General features: G+C 47.3%; 2 protein-coding genes across 2 annotated transcripts; one reads left to right on the forward strand and one right to left on the reverse strand.

Moving 5' to 3' along the window:
* Positions 1-7,961: 7,961 nt before the first annotated feature.
* On the forward strand, positions 7,962-11,318 carry LOC123122452 (PRKR-interacting protein 1). The gene is made up of 3 exons (XM_044542655.1): positions 7,962-8,205; positions 8,957-9,264; positions 10,677-11,318. Exons 2-3 carry the CDS (start codon positions 8,983-8,985, stop codon positions 10,989-10,991), a joined length of 597 nt encoding a protein of 198 aa, XP_044398590.1. The 5' UTR covers positions 7,962-8,205; positions 8,957-8,982; the 3' UTR covers positions 10,992-11,318.
* A 2,946-nt stretch (positions 11,319-14,264) lies between these two features.
* On the reverse strand, positions 14,265-16,820 carry LOC123122453 (protein CWC15 homolog). Its single transcript, XM_044542656.1, has 7 exons — positions 16,538-16,820; positions 15,692-15,798; positions 15,503-15,544; positions 15,320-15,404; positions 14,852-14,942; positions 14,653-14,759; positions 14,265-14,554 (listed from the first exon to the last, which is right to left on the reverse strand). Exons 1-7 carry the CDS (start codon positions 16,666-16,668, stop codon positions 14,431-14,433), a joined length of 687 nt encoding a protein of 228 aa, XP_044398591.1. The 5' UTR covers positions 16,669-16,820; the 3' UTR covers positions 14,265-14,430.
* Between the last annotated feature and the right edge of the window lie 7,201 nt (positions 16,821-24,021).

Genomic DNA, 24,021 nt, shown 5'->3' on the forward strand with positions numbered 1-24,021 from the left:
CTCCCCCCCACTATATATAGGGCCAAGGGAGAGGGGGGCGCAGCCTTGGCCCTTCCTCCAAGGAAGGGTGCGGCCAGGGAGGAGTCCATCCTCCCCAAGGCACCTCGGAGGTGCCTTCCCCCTTTAGGACTCTCCCTTTATCTTATCTCTTGGCGCATGGGCCTCTTGGGGCTGGTTCCCTTGGCCCATATAGGCCAAGGCGCACACCCCACAGCCCATGTGGCCCCCCCGGGGCAGGTGGACCCCTTGGTGGACCCCCGGACCCCTTTCGGCACTCCCGGTACAATACCGATAATGCGCGAAACTTTTCCGGTGACCAAAACAAGACTTCCCATATATAAATCTTTACCTCCGGATCATTCCGGAACTCCTCGTGACGTCCGGGATCTCATCCGGGACTCCGAACAACTTTCGGGTTACCGCATACTAATATCTCTATAACCCTAGCGTCACCGAACCTTAAGTGTGTAGACCCTACGGGTTCGGGAGACATGCAGACATGACCGAGACGACTCTCCGGTCAATAACCAACAGCGGGATCTGGATACCCATGTTGGCTCCCACATGCTCCTCGATGATCTCATCGGATGAACCACGATGTCGAGGATTCAATCAATCCCGTATACAATTCCCTTTGTCTATCGGTATGTTACTTGCCCGAGATTCGATCGTCGGTATACCGATGCCTTGTTCAATCTCGTTACCGGCAAGTCTCTTTACTCGTTCCGTAACACATCATCCCGTGATCAACTCCTTGGTCACATTGTGCACATAATGAGGATGTCCTGCCGAGTGGGCCCAGAGATACCCCTCCGTTTACACGGAGTGACAAATCCCAGTCCCGATTCGTGCCAACCCAACAGACACTTTCGGAGATACCTGTAGTGCACCTTTATAGCCACCCAGTTACATTGTGACGTTTGGTACACCCAAAGCATTCCTACGGTATCCGGGAGTTGCACAATCTCATGGTCTAAGGAAATGATACTTGACATTAGAAAAGCTCTTAGCAAACGAACTACACGATCTTGTGCTAGGCTTAGGATTGGGTCTTGTCCATCACATCATTCTCCTAATGATGTGATCCCGTTATCAACGACATCCAATGTCCATGGTCAGGAAACCGTAACCATCTATTGATCAACGAGCTAGTCAACTAGAGGCTTACTAGGGACATGGTGTTGTCTATGTATCCACACATGTATCTGAGTTTCCTATCAATACAATTCTAGCATGGATAATAAACGATTATCATGAACAAGGAAATATAATAATAACCAATTTATTATTGCCTCTAGGGCATATTTCCAACATCTTAGGCTGCGGGGGCTCTTCAATGAAAGGATCTTCTTGAACTGAAGGTGTATGAATGTGTTCCAAAAACACATTGCTGGGAATGGCTTCTCTCTTGGAACCTATCTTTGCCAAATCATCGGCTGCTTGATTTTTCAGTCGGGGTATATGATGGAGCTCTAACCCCTCAAACTTCTTTTCCAACTTCCTCACCGCATTGCAGTAACCATTCATAGCTGGGCTTCTGACGTCCCACTCCTTCATCACTTGATTGACTACAAAATCTGAGTCGTCGTAGACCATGAGGCGACGGACGCCGAGTGAGATGGCCATACGTAACCCATATAGGAGTTCTTCATATTCCTCTTCGTTATTGGAGGAATCAAAGTGAATCTGGAGAACATATCTGAGCTTGTCTCCTCGGGGGGATACCAGTACCACCCCAGCACCGGAACCAGTCAGCATCTTGGAGCCATCAAAGAACATGGTCTAGTGCTCCGAGTGGACTTGAGTCGGCAGTTGCTGTTCGATCCACTCGGCGAGGAAATCTGCTATTGTTTGGGACTTGATAGCTTTCTTTGCCTCAAACTTGATATCCAAAGGAAGGAGTTCAATCGGTCACTTTGCCACTCGACCAGTTGCATCTCTGTTGTTCAGAATCTCTGATAATGGAGCGTCGCTGACGACTGTAATGGAGTGGTCAGAGAAATAGTGTGCAACCTTCTTCGTGGTCATATAAATCCCATAAACAAGCTTCTGATAATGTGGATATCTTTGTTTTGACGGAGTCAGAACTTCAGAAACATAATATACTGGGCGCTGAACTTTATAGGCTTTTCCTTCTTCTTCCCACTCGACCGTAAGTACTGTACTGACGGCTTGTCCAGTGGCTACAATGTAAAGCAGTAAAGTATCTTTCCTGATTGGGGCAGCAAGCACCGCTGGGTGGAAAGCGGGGCTTTGAGCTCTGCAAATGCTGCATCAGCTTCAGGAGTCCACTCAAACTTATCAAACTTCTTTATCAGTCGGTAAAGAGGCAATGCCTTTTCACCGAGGCGAGAAATGAATCGACTTAAGGCGGCCAAACAACCTGTAAGCTTCTGGACATCGTGCACATGCACAGGGCGTTTCATTCGGAGAATGGCACCAACTTTCTCTGGGTTAGCGTCGATCCCTCGTTCGGAAACGAGGAATCCGAGTAATTTTCCGCCCGGAACTCCGAATGTGCACTTTGATGGATTAAGCTTGATATCATACCTTCTGAGGTTGGCAAATGTTTCAGCAAGGTCAGCCAGCAGGTTGGAGCCTTTACGTGACTTGACCACAATGTCATCCATGTATGCTTCCACATTCCGACTAATTTGAGTGAGTAAACACTTCTGAATCATCCTCATGAATGTGGCTCCAGCATTCTTCAAGCCGAATGGCATGGTGACATAACAGAAGCACCCAAATGGAGTGATGAAAGCTGTTTTATCTCATCGGGTCCATACAGTTGGATCTGATGATACCCGGAATAAGCGTCCAAAAAGGACAAGCGCTCGCACCCCGCAGTCGAGTCGACTATTTGGTCAATGCGGGGGAGAGGAAAGTGATCTTTCGGGCAGGCCCGATTGATATGCTTGAAGTCAATGCACATGCGAAGTGAGTCGTCCTTCTTGGGGACCATGACAACATTGGCTAGCCACTCGGAGTGGTAAATCTCTCGGATAAACTCAGCTGCTAGGAGCCGAGCCACTTCTTCACCAATTGCTTTTCTCTTCTGTACGGCGGACCGTCGAAGATGTTCTTTGACTGGTTTCACTTTTGGGTCGACTCGCAAACGGTGCTCAGCCAGCCCCCTGGGAACACCCAGCATGTCAGAAGGTTTCCATGTGAAGATGTCCCAGTTCTCACGGAGGAACTGGATGAGCGCTTCTTCCTATTTGGAGTCGAGCGTTGTCGAAATGTGAGTCAGAGCAGCATTTGGATCGGTCAGGTGAATATGAATCGGCTTCGTTTCACCAGACGACTGAAATGCAGAATCTGTGGAAGGTTTCTTAGCTCGCAACAAATCACTCGGATCTGCATTTTTTTGATATTCCTACAATTCTACTACTGCCATTTGTGCATCGGCGATCTTTGAGCCCTTCCGGAAGCACTCTTCTGCCTTCTTCCGATTGCCAGTGATAGTGATCACTCCTTTAGGACCAGGCATCTTCAGTTTGAGGTACACGTAACATGGTCGAGCCATAAAACGTGCATAAGCCGGCCTGCCTAGAATAGCATGATAAGCACTCTGGAAATCCACGACTTCAAACGTCAACTTTTCTTTGCGGTAATTCTTGGAATCACCGAAAACCACATCGAGGGCAATCTGGCCGAGTGACTCAGCCTTCTTGCCAGGAATAACTCCATGGAAACTCATATTGCTTTCACTGAGTCTGGACACCGGAATGCCCATTCCCTTCAAGGTCTCCACATACAGTATATTCAGGCCACTACCACCATCCATCAGAACCTTAGTCAACCGAGTGCCTTCGACGACTGGGTCGACCACCAACGCTTGCCTCCCAGGGGTGGCTATGTGCGTTGGGTGATCAGACTGGTCGAATGTAATGGCAGTCTGGGACCACTTCAAATAACTGGGTGTCGCCGGAGCGACCATGTTCACTCCTCTGTTGATGACTTTCAGTCGACTTTTGCTCTCAACATCAGCAAAAATCATCAGAGTGGAATTGACGTGGGGGTAACCATCGTCGTCCTCTTCCTTATCTTCAACTTTGTCCAACTCTTTCTCCTTCTCTTTGGGTTGTTTCTCTCAGAACTGCTGGATTAGGAGCCGACACTATTGAGTGGTATGTTTCGGGTAAATGAGATTACCTTCCTCATCTTTTTTGGTATGAATGTGGCATGGTATATCCAACACATCATTTCCATCTTGATCTTTTACTTTCTTGGGGTTCCATGGCCCTTTGGGCTTCCCTTTGAACTTTCCTTGAGTTCACGGCTAAGGCTTCTCCAGGAGCAGCTGGCTCGGCTTTGCGCTTCTGCTTCCGACTGGAGTTCCCTCCTCCGTTTCGTGGGCGACTGTTTTGTGCTTGCCACTCCAGAGCCGATCCTCCTCTTCACCATTGGCATACTTGGTGGCAATCTCCATCATTCGACTCAGAGACATATCTCCGGTCCGACCGAACTTCAGATTCAACTCTCGATACTTGACACCTTCCTTGAAGGCACAAACTGCTTGGTGATCTGACACATTTTCCACCGTGTGGTTCAACGTGATCCATCTCTGGATATAATCTCTCAAAGTTTCATTCGGCTTCTGCACACAAGATTGCAGCTCTGTTAGCCCTGCTGGCCGTTTACATGTACCTTCAAATGTTCTAACAAACACTCGAGCAAGCTCTTCCCAACTATAAATGCTGTCGGGCGCTAACTGATTCAACCACGCTCTTGTCGAGCCCTCCAACATCAGAGGAAGGTGCTTCATGGCCACTTCATCATTGCCACCACCAATCTGCACAGCCACTCGGTAGTCCTCAAGCCAAGTGTCAGGCTTGGACTCACCAGTGAATTTACTGACTCCAGTCGCCAACCTGAAGTTGGGAGGAATCACTGCTGCTCTGATGGCTCTGCTGAAACACTCGGGACCTGAAACATGCACTCTGCTGCCGGTCGGATAATCTCTATCGTGGCCATCTCTGTGTGCCCTGTTCCTGTCAACCAGACCTTGAACGAGAATGGATCTCGCGTCAAAGCTCGGTTCTCGGGGGTCGGCTGGAATCCTTCGCCCACCACTGTGAGGGCGTCTGTCATCGTGTTGCCGAGGCGCGTATGACCCACTCCTTGGGGGAGGCGTGGGTACTCGACGACGATCATACTGCTCACGGTTTCTATACTGATCCTGTCGATCTCCACGTCCCTCACGCCTTGGAGGCGATCTTGGGCTGTGAGCCGATTGAACTGTGTCTGACATTACAGATCTACTATGAATCCTATTCCGAGACTGTGATACTGCTGTGTTCTGCTCCCCCGCCGCCCGGAGCAAAGCCCGGATCTGCATCAAACCTCTACCAGCCTCCGACTGGGAAGGCTGAATCGACTCTGCTATTCGGGCAGCAGCTGTGAGATTCTGGATCGGAGTTCGATATACCTGGGTTGGAGGCGGAAAAAGTTGTCGTCGACTGGACTCAGGAACTCGCTGCCGAGCACGCTCATCGAGTGTGTGCTGGAGGTTCTCCAGTCGAGTGCGCTCAGCCAAGTTGGCCAGGCGCGCCTCCTCCAAGGCCCGGGCCTCGGGGGTTTCTCCAACGATAGGAGTGTGAAGTGCATCCATGTTACGGCGGCGAAGCTCTTCTCTCTGCTGCGAAGAGAGGGGCTCGGGGCGGTACTCCTCGTGGACACGCGACGGATCGCCTCCGCCATCGCCACCGTCGTCGCGGGGGAAGCCTGGAGGACTGCGCGGTCCGTTGACCATCAGGACTTCCGCCGCGGGGTCACTGCTGCCGCACTCGGATGCAGTCTCAACGGAGCCAGTCGAACAGGCCGTAGAGAGTTTCGTCGGGCTCGATTGCCGCAACTTGGGGGGTGGCCGACTGGCGAGCTACCGCGTGCCTCACCCACCGCTGGAGCCTTGACTGACCGGAACGCTTGCGCCGGCGGGTAGCAGGGAGTGAAGCCGCCACAGGAGCCGACCGATACTGGGTCGACGGCTGCCGCAGGAGGACGCCGCGGACGCACGCGCGAAAGTGCGTTGCCCCGCGGATGGGGAGCGCCTCGACGTCGAGTGGAGCCTCTTGGAGCCAAGCGGAGTCGTCGGCGACGAACACGAGCACGCCGAGACGGATCTCGCGGCCCTCGGCCAATCCTCCGCCTGAAACCATGCTGATGGGGATCGGAAAAATTGCAACTTCTCCAACAAGTCGCTAAGACACCGGCCCCAAGGTGGGCGCCAACTGTCGTGGTTCTAAGTCTGACAGTAGAATAGGGGGTAGGGATGTAGAGGCAAGATCCTAGCTATGGAGAAGTTGTACGCACGAGTTTTACGAGTTCAGGCCTTTCTCGGAGGAAGTAACAGCCCTATGTCTCGGTGCCCGGAGGCGGTTGACTGGATTATATGCGTGTGTGTTACAGGGGGTGCCCAGCCCTTGTGCATGTGAAGGGGGGTGGCTTATATAGAGTGCGCCAGGACCCCAGCCAACCCACGTTACAAGGGATTTAAGGTACATCAAGAGGGGGGCGTTACTGGTAACGTCCGTAATAAAGTGTTATAAATGGCTATTAAGTCTAGGAGTTAATGCCCGACCGTTGCTGTGTAGAGTGACTTTAGGTCTTCTGTCCGTCGAGTGTTTCTTGTTACGGTCGAGTGACCTTGATTCCTCCGAGTGGAAATGTTTCTGGTCGAGTGGATGATGGTACCCCTCGAATACTTCTGGTTTTAGAGTGATGTCCTTGGGGAGGGTATTTAGGTCAGGCCTGTGACCCTACCCTAGGTACATGTCCTCATCAATACCTCTTGCGGAAGCAAAACTGTGCCTCTCGCGAAAAGGAAAAAACGTGTTTTCGCATAAAAAAATTTTGTCCAAAAGCTAAGGAAGACCGGTGAAAAACCGAAAAGCCGAAAAAAGAAAAAAAAACATCTAAAAGCCAAAAATGCGTGAAAAAAATAAAAAAAAATCCGGGGGAAGCGCCCAGAGCGCGACACGTGGCGGCGGCTCAGAGCGCGCTCTTTAGTTTTTATTTTGAGAACTCACCAACTTTATTAATTATCAGCAAAGGTCATAGGTACACGGTTTGGGTCATAAGGAATGCCCAACCAAACATGTCTACCTACACCTAGACTACAAGCAAACTTGGCGAGATTATGAGCCTCATAATTATGATTCCTACGCTCATGAATGAAAAAGCAAGAAGTAAAACTATTACAATGAACTTTGATTTCATGCACTATAGCAGCATTTGTGCCTCCGGTTCCTTTCTCAATATCAGTCACAACTCCCTGGCAGTCCGAGGCGACGCATATAGACTGCCTGCAAGATCATCCGCCAAAGATAAGGCTTCGCGACACGCATAGGTCTCCAGAACCACGGGGTCATTTATACCTTGGAAAACGATAGCCGATGAGCCGAGATATAGGCCTGTCTCATCTCTGCACACTGCTGCGACCGCTCCTCCACGGTGTAACCTAGCTACTGCCCCATCCATGTTCACCTTGATGGTGCCAGTGGGGGGGGGGGGGGCGCACCCGGAGTTCTCCTTCCTTCATCTCTGGTTTGCACTTGCCCTAGTTCCGCAATGGAGTTATTTATAAAAGAAACAGCATGCCGCGGATTCTGAAAGATCGCGCTCTTTAGTTTTTTTTTTTTTTTTGAGATTTAGCTAAGCTTTTATTCATTAAAACCCACAGAATATGGGATACAAATTGGGTTATGAGGTTGGCCAAACCAAACGTGACGCCCCGGCTCTAACGACAGAGAATGCTTAGCTAACTTATGAGCTTCTACGTTAACCTGGCCCCAACGACAGAGATCGCCCTCTTTAGTTAGTTGCTCCTGGCACGGCTCAATGGTAAACGTGCTGGGCCGGCCCGCCATGGGCCGGGCTATCGGGCCAGCATGCCAGGGCCGGCCCGTTTGGCTACCTTTGATCCTGCCTCCGCCCCTGCCTCCTCTTTCTTGTTGGTTCGGTCCTCCTATCCGTCGTCCTTCTCCACCCAGCCGCCGGCCCGTCGTCCTTTACACGCCCCCACCCGCGGGCCTCCGCCGCGTTCCCCACCGCGTCCACGTCTGGAGCTCCTCGACCCCATCCCGTCCGCGGCGGTGACCATCTGCAGCCTCCTCCTCCCAGGGGCCGCGCCTCTTTCTCTGCTCGGCTGGGCGGCAGTGAAGTGGGCAGGGGATCCATTCAGCCTGATTTATCCTCTCGGTGGTACGAAAGCCCTAACACTCTACGATTCTTTCCTCTCCGAGTTGCTTCAGGCCACCCCTCAGGTGGTGGCGGCGGCGGCCTGACCTGACTGCTCTGATAGAATCTCGTTTTCTGAATCAGTAGTTTAGGAATCCCTCAGGCCTTGCACTTTTCATTTAGCTAGCATAGCATGTGAACTTGAATCAAGTTGAGTTAGGGATGTCTTGCCTTATTAATGTGATGCCTCTCCTCTCTAATTGGGAAAATCTTGTGCTTGCTGGATGCAATTGCAGTTATAAATTAGTACAAACCAGGAATCCTGAATCTCATTGCCACATCTAGTTTACTTCTAGCCCAAAGGTAACAAGGCTTTGGGGACAGATAGATAAGGTCACATCTTAGATAGGGTTGATTCATTAGGAGAGGGTATCTGCTTCATCTGTGTTGTACATGGACCATTGTCTTAATGTGTATTTGCTGGCTCTGCTAGCCAGAAAATTTTACATATTCACGAGGTTGGAGGATGGAAACGTATTAGTTGTTACTGTACATTCACTTGATACTTAGATTTTGTCATGTTCAGTACATTCCCCCCTCCCAGCCATCAGTCTGTTCTTGCGATTTCCAGGTCCATTATGGCATCTCTTATCTTCTGTAGCCCCCCAAGACAACTAGGAATTTCAATTGCATAAAAGAACATGTCCCACATAAACTTAGAAGTGAAAATTCCTATCCTTAGCTCATGCTTTAACCCTCTGTTCTATGTACGCAGATCCACAGGTGGAGCTAGTATCAACAATGTCAGATCCTGGTACGGATAGCAATATGCAGCAGCTTGTCCCAATGGCACCACCGGCAAGGGTTTCTGGTGGTGAACTAGTGGCAAAGGCTTCTGTTGCTGACAGTGGAAAGCAGCTGGTGCTGGTGGAGGGTGGAGGAAAGAGCTCAGGAGGGGTCAAGCTACGGGAGGATGTGGAGGACATAGAGGTGAAGCTGAAGCGCATCATGGACAATGTCCCTGTCCGTGCCAGCAACACCTCTGGGTCCTCCGCTGGTTCTGGCTCTGGCGACTTCCACCAGGTACTCTTCTCTCTCCCACCCTCACAAGTGGAGAATTCAGCTAAAATGTGTGTCAGATAGTACCAATTTTCTTCTTCTCCTTATTATGCGGATAGTTTGAACCAGCCTCTCTGCATTGCACTTTGCAGAGGTAAGACTAGGTTCCTATAATCCCTCCCCAGACCCCACCTTGTGTGGGAGCTTCTATGCACTGGGTCTGCCCTTTTTATTATGCGTATGCGACTCACATATAACTCTACATTATGGCTATTATGGGTTTATTTGTCAATTAGCACTTGAGTAGATGGTTGCAATGTTTTGGTGAAGTTGTCATTTTATCGAAGTTTGTCTTAACGGAAATTTTGGTTCTATGATTCTAAATAGTTCTTTGGAGTCTATATAAGAGAGAAAAAAAAAACATGGTGCTTGCTTAAAAAATGCATGTACACAAGACCCTTTACCTGTTGATGTTCTTAAGAGTATTGACAGTATTGAAAGCACTTGAGTAAATTTTGTGTATACTGTTGTGCAGTTGCCTATACCAAAACAACAAGATGTTTAAAATTTGCTCGATTCTTGAATCTCTAGAAGGCATGTTGGTGTGGATTTTAAGGTAACGTCGCTGAATATGAAAAATAAAAAGAATATGTTTTGCTGCATCACTTAATCAATGGAAGGTTATAAGGCTGATGAATGACCACAGTTTGATAAAAGGTGAAGGTCTATTAAGTTATGATGTGATATAAGAGAAGGGAACAGATACAATATCTTTGTATTTGTGGCTTCTGCGATCGTAGGCATTATCACATGATAATCAGAAGTTCCAGTGGCTTATGAGTGCTGCAATAGAACGGAGGCCAGATCGAATTGCTATCAGCCTACCAGGAGAAGATTTAGTGTTTTGCTACTCACAACTCTTCATTTGAGTTATTAAAATGAACTACTGGTGTTGACTTGTGGGCACAATCCTAGCTTAACTTTAAAACTGCTATTGACTTGTGTGTGGGTTCAGATTGATGCATACAACCACTGTCAGTAACTGGGTAGGACAAAGGTTATCATAGTGGAGATTGTGTTGCTGAGACTGTACACAAGTTCATTCAAATTCTGCTTTCTTTGAGAATTGTGATAATAATATATTCAAGACATATTTTGTCCGTCATGTTTCTTCACCAGAATTCTTGGGTAACATGATAGCAGCTGAAAATCATGATATTTGTATTTGGTTCCTCCTGTTCCAGCATTCAGAGCTAGAGCAAACTTTTTCTTGATGTGTTCTCAACTAATTTACTAGTTTTTTGTATGTACAAATCTAGCTAGCTCCAGTTTTCTCAAGTTTCATGACATAAATAGTTTTGAGAACTTGAATGGAAACACGCTGGTAGTTGATAATCTGATGGTTTAACTAACTGTAAGCGCTCTTGTTTTGACAGTATCGGCAAATGAGGAGAAGGGAACAGGACCGAATAACGAGGATGGAGACTGATTACGAAAAGAGGAAGCAGGTGGCCGAATTCAATCTGCGGAGGGAGGAAAGACTGAAAGCAGCCGAGGAGCGTACATCCAAGAAGCGCCTGAAACGCCAAAAGAAGAAGCAGCGTAAGAATGAAAAGCGGGCCAAACCAAGCGGTGGTGGCGAGGAACCCAATAGCGAAGCAGTGCCTAAGCAGGTTGAGGAGCCCTCAGACGACGACGACGACGAGGGTTCGGATTACGAGGGCGACGACAAGTTCAAGCAATGCAAATGAAGTTGCTGTTGAACTACTGCCGTTCCTGGATATTACTTTTCATCACTAGAGATGAGGAAGACTTGGGGCATGAACTAACATCAGGCGCTTGTTTTTGTAGTAATAGACTTGGAAACATACATGCTAGATTGGGGGCATTGTGCGCCCTGTTAGTTTGTTTTGGAAACGCTTGTCTGCTGTAAGATGGCAACCGGATGCCGGTGGGTGCGCATTTTCCTGGACGGTAGATGGGGACGGCGCATTGGCTTCTTGTTATGAAATACGGAGTGTTATGCACCTTTTCCTGATGACATGGCCATGCATGAAACATAGTGTTTGTTTTCTTCCTCTCTTTGCTTTGCTTGAGGCTCCCTTTTCACATCACCTAATGTTTATTTGTTTCGTAATTAGTCTGTCAAACATAATGTGTGAACTCGATCGCCTAATGTTTCTTCTTCTCATCACCTTATGTTTCTTTTTGGATGCACAATTGGTTCCTGTGAGCATCAGATGAACTGAACCAGCTGTGGCTTTGGTGGGTTTCGTTTATTTTCGACATAGATTTTATGTAAGAACAAGAAATAGCATTTCAATCCCGTGCTTTTGTCAACATGTTGGTTATTATTTAACTTGCTTGGTGTTGTAATGGAAACCTCCCACCTTGTTATCTTTGAAGGTTAATTACTAGCATATGAAGAGTATATGTCTCAGTTTTTACTTGGCCCAATTACCTCAAACGACACAAGTTTTTTCTCCAAAAAAAGAGATCATTCACCGAATTAACCTCCCTGTTCCATTATCATTAATTCTAAACATACAGCAAGCTTAATCCTTATCGATCTGCCATGCCCTCTCATCATATAACATCATAGCATCCAAACATAATATTACAAGTTGGTAAGATGGGCAGGAGAGGACACAGAGCAATAGAACACCACCCTCAAAACTGGGGCAAAGAGAGAGGGCTCTCCTTTGGATGTGTTTGGCGACCTTGGTCTCGTTAGGACGGTACGTGTTTCATGAAAACCTTCGCTTGTGTGTAGCTCGTAGGAACTGCAGGTAGAATCATCCAGCTGTTGGCAAACACCCGCATGGATAGGTCATATGGACAACATATTACGACTTAACAGTATATTAGCAGAAATGACCATCATCTCCAACCCATATCCCACCACCCTTCATTGCTGTAGACAAGCATAGTAGAGGACACTTCTGCCAAAGAAATGATTCTAGTCTATGATGCTAGTCGCTGCCAAAGGGACATAAATCGAAATGTTCATGGACCTGAAGGCTAGCAGCTGCCATTAGTGATGGGTTCATAACCAAAGGCACGGTGCTCAATCACACCTTGGCCATACGCTGGTCTTGGAATGGCTCGGGTCAGGTCAGAGCACTTTTTTTCCTTTTTTGAGATGGGATCAGGTGAGAGTTGCGGTTGCTGTAATGTGGACGCTTATCTGACAACACAAACAATGGATGGAAGATTTCAACCAAAGGAGTGAGTATCACCATCATGTGCATTCATTTCATCCTAATTTGATCTATGGACAATACTCTACAACCCAATCTCTTCAGGGACTGGGTCACACTATTTGAATACAGCAGCAACAACAGGTTGATCCCCCCAAAAAACGAGAGGCTAAAGCTCTACGTATTGCAAAAACAAGCCAAGAAAATAGTGCAACCGGGGCAGCAAGGATTCTTTCAATTTCAGTTTGATTTGCAGTTGAAGATGGTTAGCAGACCAGGAAGGAAAGAACATAATCTACTGCATTCGATAACAAGGGACCATGTCAATCAACAAGAACAAAAGAATTCGCAGCACCTTGATCTTAATCTCGGCCAAACACAAATACATGCAGAATCAATTCAACACAATGAAACAAGGAGGAAATCCGTATTACCCTAGGCCTCTCGACCAAACCCGTATACAGAGTGGGCACAGACAGTGGAGAGCTAGGAGTGGTGGATTTCCGAGCAGCACAACAACTCCAATGCCATGAGAAACAGAGGCAAAGAGTAACCTGCCATTTGCTCGCATAAAATCTCACAACTTCAGTCTAATCAGAAATTAACCAACTAACCAAGTGTCCAAAAAACCAAAAAAAATTGAAAAGAAAAACATGATCAGGAGGAGGAGCTCTAAGTAGATAGTAATAACCTAAGCATATCAACCGACAAAATTGGAAAAACCAGCACATAACTTCAGCCATGGCCAACAAAAACAAATCTCAATCACAGGACAACAGGAAAACTGCAGAGCAAGGAGGACAACTTACTAATGCAAGCAAAGAGAATATGTCCACCAAGCCTCACTCACCAGCCCCAAGGAATTAAGTAGCCAGCAACAGCGTGAAGAACCAGGAGTGATGGGTCTCCGAGCAGCACAACGACCCAGATGCCATGAGAAACTGGGGCATAAGGTATTTTGCTCGGCTAAAACTCTTAACTACTTCTACACTAATCACAAATCAGGCAGTAACCAGACAGCCGGAAACAAATCAAGAACATAACTTCGATTGCAGGCTCACGTAAGACATTTTAACCGCTCACGTAAGACCTTTTTACCCTTGGGGGGCAGCACCCAAATAGAAGTTCAATTTGCGTGTAACAAAAGAAAAATCCAAAGTAGAACAGAGAAAAAATTATAAGGAAAATAAGCTACTTCATTTGAATTCGATAACAAGCAACATTATGTCAACATCAATCGACAAAATCAAGACAGCCAATTCTGAAAAGTAAGAATACAGCAGATGCAACCGTGCAAGCAGAACTCACTGGGCAATAAACAAGGAGAAAATAAATGTTATCCTTAGCCCCTCCCAACCAGCCATGGAAAAAGTGGCCAGCCAACAATGGAGAACCAGGACGTCAATCTCCGAGCAGTACAACAACTCCAATGCCATGAGAAACAGAGGCAAAGGGTAACCTGCCAATTTGCTCGGCTAAACTCTCACTAGCAATCAAATAGACAAGGAACTTTGGCTGCTAATTCAGTTAAAATCATTTTCCCAAGAGAAGGCCGACAAAAAATTGGTGTTTCAAGCACTCAATGAATTCAGCTAAAAATATAAACATTTTCCAAGACACTGCTGGGCGGTCACACAAACTGAGAGTACACCACAAATATGCATATTTTCCAGGTCAAAGTGGTTCTGGAAGAATTCAAATACTCCCTCCGTCCCATATTAATTGTCACTGAAACGGATACATCTGTTTGAGTGATAATTAATATGGAATGGAGGGAGTAGTAAATACTAACAGAAAGATCCTGAGGTCATGGCAAAGCATCAGTAAAACACAAACAGTGGGTTCTTTTCTTTACTCTTAGGAACAGGGTAAATATATCACCGTACAGGTAACATAGATGTTACAGTTATGTCATACAAATTGATCTTCAGAATTCAGAAACATCACAGGCTCCTCTTCCAGCATGTATACTGTAAAGCATACAGCAGCATCATTTCATGTACCTATGCAGAAACTTGCGGTGGAAATCACTTCTGATGGTGTCGTTGATGAACCGTTTCGGTGTCTTAGTCTCTCCACGAGCTTGGTTCTTGAATACAACATCATCATCCCACCTGCGACAAACACATATATGAACAGGATTAAGCTCAGGATAAAGCATGTCATCATTCTTTTGTTAAAAAAAAGGGCACCAAGGCATCACTGTCTTAACCTTCTCTTCACATTGAAGGAGCCAGAGTTATTCATATTGATCAGTGGGTTTCCTCGCATCAGCTCAGCCTCCTTCATCTTGGCCTCTTCTTCTGCTTGCTGACGCTCCTGCAGCAAACAGACGGGACTTCACATTAATTCTCTAAACCTAAAGAAGAAGAGCACCTCAAAATGATAATACAGAGAAGGAAACAACAAACCTTTCTAAGCCTGTCCTCAGCTCTTTCTTTTTTAATCCTTTCAAGCTCTGCCATGAGTGCCTCAGTGTCATCGTCGTCGTCATCATCATCGCTGAATAAAAGTTTCAATTTGATGAGCAAGACATAGAATAAGTTGAGATGATCAGCTGAACTACAAATCTGGGCCCAGATAAACAGTTCTGTCCCAAAAAAATATCAGGACAATTGCTGCATTATTCTTTTTTGCTATTTTACCATATGTATTGTTGTAAACATAAACATATCAGACCCAATAACAAAGTTTATGGTAGATAACTAACACATATTGAACAGTTTCAGCCGGCCCCAGTCCACAATACAATTTATTCATGCAGTTAGAAGATGTATCAGTTAATCCCATCCATGCAAGTGCAACAGCAAGTAGAGTCTGGTCAGCATTTTGAACAGATGTGATTGATAAACTACTGAGCAAGAACTAACTAAACAGACCTTTCATCATCACTTTTGAGCTCCACGTCAGAGTCGTCTGCATCAATTTCACGTGGAACTATCTTATCCTCATCCCGTTTTGAACCTGTGAATGTGGTTACCAGAAGAACAAAGAAAATCATTATGCTGCCTTGAACATAAACACTAAACAGAGCTTGCTAAAGCTTTAAGGTTGTCACCGACCTTCTAAGAGCAGGCTCGAACTTTTTCGCCGGTCCCTCTCATCTGCAAGCAAAAAGAGGTTGAACTAATCAATCACAATTGACAGGTACAAGGAAACAACGAAAGACAAACATCACGGAAGAAAGGATATGTCAAAGCACTATTTGCACAAATTGACGAAGAAAGCGGAGATGGGCCCGGAGGTATTACCAACATATGACTTATCCTTGGATGAGAAGTGCTTGCGTTCACGCTCCTCAAGTTCGTCCCTGAGATTCCTCTTCTGTACCTCCTCTTGAGTTTGCTGACCCTCCTTTCTGCACATAAGAGGAAGATACTCAGAAAAAATATATTATAAACTATCAGCTAACTCCATTCATGGTTGACAGGGGCAAGAAATAAATTAATTGTGTGAAGCCTGATGCAATAGTTTAGCCATATAGTGTTACTTACTGATTATGATCAAGTAATAAACCCCACAACCTCAATGAAGAACATATGAAGCATGATAAGCCATTTGCTTACGGATTCACTCTCTTGATGGAGCAGCAGCAGCACTGCAGCAGAGAAAATAGTTGTTTGTTCTATGTACGACATGATGAACATAGCAAACAGCTATCTATGTTTCGCTCGACTATCCCCGAGACTCGCTGACATTACATGTGATGGTTGACAACTAACTGTGTCGTTGCATTAAACAGGTGCTGGCTGGGCTTATTGGGTTGGAATTGACCTAATCCAGGCAACCCTTAACACCAAAGAGCAGGTAATGCATCCATTTGCACGCGATTAGCCCCTATTCGGGCCCTAAAGATGCAAAAGCACTACATGGTTGGCGATCTGGAGCCCGTGTCTCCAAGGCCGACGAACCCTAGCAGCCTTTCCCCGCGCCCAACCCCAATTCCAACGACGGCGTGGGCGTGGGCGCGGGCGCGGGCGCGAGATCTCTAACCAGGCCAGACGGACGATTCGATTCGAGCCACGAGGGAGGGCATGGAACTGGAATAGGAATCGGAGCGTGGGTAGGGGCAGACGATTGAATATGAATTTACCAACCTGGGCTTGAGGGAGGTGTGGGCGGCGAGGTCGCGGGAGGAGTACTTCCCGGAGGGCCCGAAGATGCGCGTGCCCCCCTGCTCGTTCCCGCCCTTGGCCGGCGCCCACGTCGGCCGCGCCGCCGTCGTCATCCTTCCACCGCGATTCCTCTGCTTTGGTTTGGTGGAGACCAGACGAGACGACGGGAGGATTATTGCGGAGAGGACCCTCCAGAAGCGCCGTTTTGTTTTTGTTTTGTTCTGTTTCCCTCGTGGGCCGGCCAGGCCGGGAGGTGGTAGCGCGATGCACTGCATACGAGTAGTTGACTCGCTTTATTCGTGATCGATGATGAGCTTTATTAAACCTTGCAAGTTTACTCCCGGAAACCAAAATCCGTTGCCGCCGTCCCGACCTCGAACTCCACAGCCTCAGCCATGGCCTCCCAATTAGGGCCACCGTCGCCGCCGGCCAAGTATGATCCAGCGGCCACCTCCGTAATTGCCATCGGCGACGACCTCCTGCGCGAGATCATCCTCTGCCTCCCTTCTCTTCTACGCGTGAATCAACATGATACCCCATTGTCATCACGGGTATTCATAGCAAGACATACATCAAGTGCTCTCAAATCCATATAGTTATTCAATCCGATAGTAACGAAATCTTAAAGGAAAAACTCAATTCATCACAACAAGATAGAGAGGGGAAAACACCATATGATCCAACTATATTAACAAAGCCCGCGATACATTAATATCGTGCCAAATCAAGAACACGAGAGAGAGATTAAACACATAGCTACTAGTACAAACCCTCAGCCCCGAGGATGCACTATTAGAAAACAGGGCATAAGTCACAGGGCAGTTTTCACATTAGCCCCGGTTCAGTCACGAACCGGGACCCATGAGGGCATTCGTCCTGGTTCGTGAGCCCAGGGGGGCCGGCCGGGGCCTCGTGGGCATTGGTCCCGGTTCGTATGGAACCATTTGTCCCGGTTCGAGCCACGAACCGGGACTAATGGTCCTCGCTCCTGGCCCACAACCATTTGTCCCGGTTCTTGGCATGAACCGGGACAGAAGGCCCGGATTTAGTACCGGTTCATGCCACGAACCGGGACCAATGCGGTGCCTATATATACCCCTCGCCCGCGAGCAGAGCACTCCAGTGCTCTGTTTTTCTCTGGCCGGCGAGGGGAGGGCTTTGTGGTGCTCTAGCTCACCTCCTATGCACATGAGGTGTTCGATGAAATGCCCGAGCCACACTAGTTAAGCTTTGTCCTCTCGAAGCTCGACCTCAAAGCTCCATTTTCCTCGAGATTTGTCTAGGTTTAGCGGCCCGTCACGTCCCATTCCCGTCTTCACCGCCGTCGACCGCCCGCGCCGATCTCGTCGCCGGCAACACCGTGGTGAGCCTCTTGTTCTTATCTTCTTTTTGAAAGAAAAAAATTCTTACTTTAGATAGATACTTGTCTAATTTTCTTACTATTTTATTCCTTCTTATTACATAGTGCGATGGTTTTGGTATCCGCCCCCGTCGGTCCTCGTCCTGTCTATGATTCAGATGTGGTATATATTATCTTTTTATAACTATTTGATTCATTTATTGTTTATGACAAATATACCGACCAGCGTGACATAGATTTTATTTATCTAGGAGGTGGTTGAACCGGAAATTCTAACCGACCCTATTGTCGAGAGGTTAAATTTAGTTGAAGAAGAAAACAATTACTTGAAGGAAAAAATTAAAAAAAATTGAGGAGGAGAAGATGATATTGGAGTTGCATGTTGCGGATGTCGTCGATGATCACAAGATCAAGATGGATGCAATGCGCTTGAAGATTAGAAATATTAGAAAATATGCAATTCATACCGAGGCTTGGTATCATTATGCCGTTGGATCAATTGTTACCTTGGTTGCGATTATGATCGCATTTGTTTTCGCATTGAAATGTTTTACATAGTTTCAATGTATGGTTTAATTAATTAGATGCTCTGGAGAGCTATATATATGTTGTTAGATGAGAACTATGTATGTACTTTGGTTCTAATGTGATGATGAACTTCTATTAATTTGGTCACTTAATTATCTATTCATGATGTTCTGTAATGGTTTTTGACACACTTAATTATATATAATGCACGCAGATGAACCGGCAATGGATGTACGGTGATAGACACACCTCCGAGTACATTAAGGGCGTGCATGATTTTCTCGAAGTGGCTGAGGCAAACAAGCAGAATGGTTTTATGTGTTGTCCATGCCCTATATGTGGGAATACGATGAAGATTATCCATGGTTACGGCGCAATAAGCAAATGACACAAGCGAAGAAAAAGTGAAGACTTTCTCCCGCAACTATTATGATGATAGCATGCCAACTTTGTAATAGACGAGTATGATACCATTGTCCGTTTTGTACAAGAAGTGCATCTAGTTTTTGCCGTAACCCTCTCAACTTTTCTTGCACATGCTATGTGGATGAAATGATGATACCATGCCAACTTTCAACCTTTTCAGAGTTCATTTGAAATGCTTTATAAGCCCTGAGTGCAGAGAGGTTAGGCCCGTAAGCCTGCTTTAGAGAGGAGCTCGACAGCTCAGGCGCACCGCACCTTATAAACAGGTGCGGCTCTCTCTTAGCTAGCGAGGTGGGACTAAACTCACCACCACGCCGCTGTGCAAGGCCATTGGTCCCGGTTGGTGGCACGAACCGGGACCAATTCCACCCTTTGGTCCCTGTTGGTGCCACGAACCGGTACTAATGAGGCTGTGGCCCCACGAGAACCTTTAGTACCTGTTCGTGGCACGAACCGGTACTAGAGTTTCTTACTAGCTAAGCAGTTTTTTAGTCCCACCTCGCTAGCTGAGAGGCACTAGGAGCGGTTTATAAGCCCTGAGTGCAGAGACGATGAAGAAGAGGCGCAATGCTCACGTTGCTTAGCTTCAAGCCTTGAGTAATAAGGTAGACTGCATCGAGCTATGTGCAGTGCAGTCTACATTATTCCGAAAGGCTTGAAGCAAATCAACGCGCATTGCGCCTCTTTTTAATTTTTAATCATTAAAAGCAAAAAGAATTTTCATAAAGAACTTTTTTTTATAGAAACTTTAATAGCAGAAAGAATTATCATAAAGTAAAATAAATAAGTAATTAGAAACAAAATAAAATAAAATAAATAAGTTTTTTGTTGTAAGTAGAAATAAAACAAAATAAATATAGCAAAAAAGAAAATAAAAACTAAATACAGCAAAAAGAATTTTCATAAAGAACTAATGGCACTAATAGAAAGTTTATATGTTTTCTAAAACTAATGGCACTAACAGACAGTTTATAATTTTGCTGACCTAAAAGCAAAAAGAATTAAAAAATAAAACAAAAAACAAAAGAAAATAAATAATGCAAAAAATTTAAAAAACTGCCACCTATTGGGCCACCACGGCCTGAATACGACTAGAAACCCAACCTGGGCCAGGATTCAGGCCCGCAGAAGGCCCAATAGGCCAACAGACAGCACAGTGTGACATTAGGCCCGTAAGCCTGCATTTGAGAGGAGCTCGAGAGGGCAGCCGCAGTGGAGCTTATAAACCACTCCGAGCCCCTCTCGACTAGCGAGGTGGGACTAAACTTTTGGCCGCGGGCAGCGCAAGGCCTTTGGTCCCGGTTGATGGCACCAACCGGGACCAATGCCCCCCCCTTTAGTCCCGGTTGGTGCCACCAACCGGGACCAAAGGCCGCCGCTTCCCGCCCTTTGGGCTGCTGAAAAGAGGCCTTTGGTCCCGGTTGGTGGCACCAACCGGGACTAATGCCCACCTTTAGTCCCGGTTGGTGCCACGAACCGGGACTAAAGGCTTTGCTATATAAGTCCACACTTAGGAAATTTTCGACATACCTCGCCAGTTGCCCCCGACGCCGCCAGGCTGCCCGTGCTCGCCGTCGCCGCCCGCTCCTCATCGCCGTCGCCCCGCGCCCTTGCCTCGACGGGTCGCCGCCCGATGCTCGTCGCCGTCGCCCTGCCCCCACGCGCCGCCCCGCCTCGTGCTCCCCTGCTCGCGCGCGCCGCCTCGGCGCCCCGAGCCCCCCTGCCCGGCCCGCGCGTGCTCACCGGCGCCCTCGCCGCCCCCGCCCCGTCCCGGCCCCGTGCGCCGGCGCCCTCGCCGCCCCCGCCGTCGCCATCGTCCTAGCCGCCCCCGCTGTGAGAGCCGTCGCCGCGGCTCTGTTTTTTATTTTTATTAGTTTAATTTTTTTGTTCATATGTGATGTATATGTGTATGTGGCTATAATGTATATGTGAACAAAAAAAAATTTGTATGTATGTAGATGTTCAAAATGTATGAATATATATGTCAAAAATGTTTTTTTGTTCATAGAAAGTTTTTTGTTCATATATAGAAAGTTTTTATATACGACAATGGATATATATTCGATATATATGAGAAATGATGATCCACATGGAAAAGTTTTATATATGCAAAAGTTACAATTTTAGAAAAGTTTTATATATCTAGCTAGAAAGGGAAGAAGAAGAAAAAGAAGGATAGGAAAGAAGAAAATAAGAAGAGGAAAGAAAGAAGAAGAGGAGAGGAAGAAGAGGAGATATAAATAAGAAGAGGAAAAAAGAAGAAAAAGAAGAGGAGAAGAAGAAAGGAATAGAGGAGAAGAAGAAAAAATAGAAAATAAAAAATAGAAAATTTTCTATTTCTTCTTCTTCTCCTCTATTCCTTTGAATATTTTCTATTTCTTCTTCTTCTCCTCTATTCCTTTCTTCTTCTCCTTTTTTTTCTTCTTCTTTTTTTTTCTTCTTTTTTTTCTTCAATCCTCTCCTCTATTCCTTTCTTCTTCTCTCCTCTTTTTATTTCTTCTTCGTTTTCTTATGTTTTATCGGGTCTGTCGTCGTCGATATATACCCCTCCCGATAACTTCAACACGAGGGGGGATAACTTCAACATGAGGGGGGGTCGATATACCCCCTCCCCGATAACATTATTTTCCCGTGTATATATGTCGTCGTTGTCGATATAACCCCCTCCTGATAACTTCAACACGTGGGGGGGGGGTCGATATACCCCCTCCCCGATAACATTATTTTCCCGTGTATGTATGTTGTCGTTGTCGATATTACCCCCTCCCGATAACTTCAACACGAGGGGGGGTCGATATACCCCCTCCTCGATAACATTATTTTCCCATGTATGTATGTCGTCATTGTCGATATAAAACCCTCTCCCGATAACTTCAACACGTGGGGGGGGGGTCGATATATACCCCCTCCCCGATAACATTATTTTCCCGTGTATGTATGTCGTCGTTGTCGATATATATAACTCCCTCCCAGATAACTTCGACATGATGGACGGTCGATATGTATACCCCCTCTCGACCGTGATAACTTATACCACGGGAGCACCCCCCGGCCCTCTCGCTCGACCAAAACTCTCGAGGACACCCAAACCCTAGAAAATAAACGATGTCGGTCTCCTACCCCCTCCCGCCGCGCCCCTACCCTTGAAGCGTTGCCTAGGCCACCCCAAACCCGGAATAAGCTAGGTCTACGTTTGCACTAATATATCCACCTGTTGTCATGTTTGTGTAATAATTGCCATGTTGTAATATTTGCAGAAACAATGGAGCACGGACGAGATGAGCAAGCAGAAGATGTGTTGGGGGACATAATCTTAGCCGGAGGTGATATCTTGTCGTATCTTGACGACAATGATGGTCTGGAAGAACAGGGTGAAGAAGCAGGCTGCGGTGATCGAAGAGTGGAGGAGGAAAGACATGATTATGATGGCTCCGGTGACCCAATGCTGGTGCAAGAAGGAGCCCGTGGTGACGGCTCCGGTGACCGAACAGAGTCCGGCCAGGTAAATATATTAGTTAAGCCTGTGCTGACTAGCTAATTGATGCATTCATTGTTTTGGTATGTACACATATTAATTAACACTCGTCTTTCTTCTTTTTTCTAGCCCTCCGGATCGAGCACAACTGCGGTAAAGAGACGAGGCCCGAAAAGAAAGTTGCGCTCGGATGAAAGGTTTGAGATCACAGCAATCGCGCGCGACGGCCAACCGATTGAACCCCTCCGGACAAAGGATGCTTTTGCTGCTCAGTGCAGGGTTCTAGTTAGGGACAAGATCCCGATCAGCATCCACCAATGGTATAAGCCTAAGAAGGAAGACCCTGAATTGTCTTATGTCAATGATATGCAGAAAGATGATCTTTGGACTGAGCTGAAGGCAAATTTCACCCTACCGCCAGAGGAGGATCCGGAGAAGCCAGTTATAGAGCAATTAATCAAGTCTCATGCTCTTAAGAAGATGGCAGACCTATTCAGGAGGTGGAAGAATGAGCTGAAAACTTTTGTCGACAAAGAAGAGACACCAGAATTCGTCGGCCGGTATGAGAAGACCAGAGATCACTGGCCCGCATTTGTGGCCCACAAGACATCGGAAAAGAGTAAGAAGATGTCAGCGACAAACAAGCAGAATGCTGCGAAGAAGAAGCTTCACCATCGCACGGGGTCAGGTGGCTACCTCATAGCCCGGCCTAAGTGGGCCAAGTCTGAGAGGGATCTGCTTGATAAAGGGATCGAACCAGAGACAATGAACTGGCCAGACCGTTGCCGGACTTGGTTCTTCGGGGCTGGCGGAACCTTGGACCCTGTATCAGGGAGGTGGCGTTGGACGGACGAGCAACTTGCAATACCCGTCAAGAAGCTTAAGCACTATATCGATGCAGCGCAGCAAGGGACGTTCGTTCCAGACAGAGAGAACGACGAGCTCACAATGGCCCTCGGGAATCCTGAGCACCCTGGACGGACACGAGGCACGCCAGGCTCCGTTCTGTGGAAGGTTGGTTTTCTGGACGCGGGCGGTTACAAAACCCAGGAGAGGAGGAAAAAAGTGGAGCAGATCCAAATTCAGCGTCTGCACGAAAGGGTTCAAGTGCTAGAGGAACGAGACGGCAATAGAGATGCCGAAACTGCCCCCGAAGCTACACCGCCATCTCAGCGTAGAAGCAGCGTGGCTTCCACCGAGCTGCCTCAGCTGGAGCATGCGGCTACTCCTAGCTACCCCGTGGATGCTATCACGGAGTCTCAACATTGCCACCTTATGGCGGAATGGCAGAACTTGAAAGTCAAGGCGGCTGTTGGCTCTGTTTTACCTACTGAACCCGGCGCAACCTACCACTGCCGGCCGATTCCAGAAGGATATGCTAGGGTGATGGTGGATGAAATAACGGAGGGATTTGAGGACCTCCAGCTTGACCACCCTACCGGTGAAGGGGAGACTCGGCTGGGTTTAGCTCTAAAGACTCCATGCCTATGGCGGAAGGAGCTCATCAAGCTTCCGAACTGGACGGCTCCGGCGAGTAAGGGCACTCCGCCTCCTCCTCCGCCTCCTCCTCCGGCGAGTGATCAGGGCACTCAGCCTCCTTCTCCGGCGCGTGGCGGCACTCCGCCTCCTTCTCCGCCAGCGCCGGCGCGCCAGGGCAGCCAGCCTCCTCCTTCTCCG

Source organism: Triticum aestivum, chromosome 5D (assembly GCF_018294505.1).
Source record: "Triticum aestivum cultivar Chinese Spring chromosome 5D, IWGSC CS RefSeq v2.1, whole genome shotgun sequence".
Classification (NCBI taxonomy): Eukaryota; Viridiplantae; Streptophyta; class Magnoliopsida; order Poales; family Poaceae; genus Triticum; species Triticum aestivum.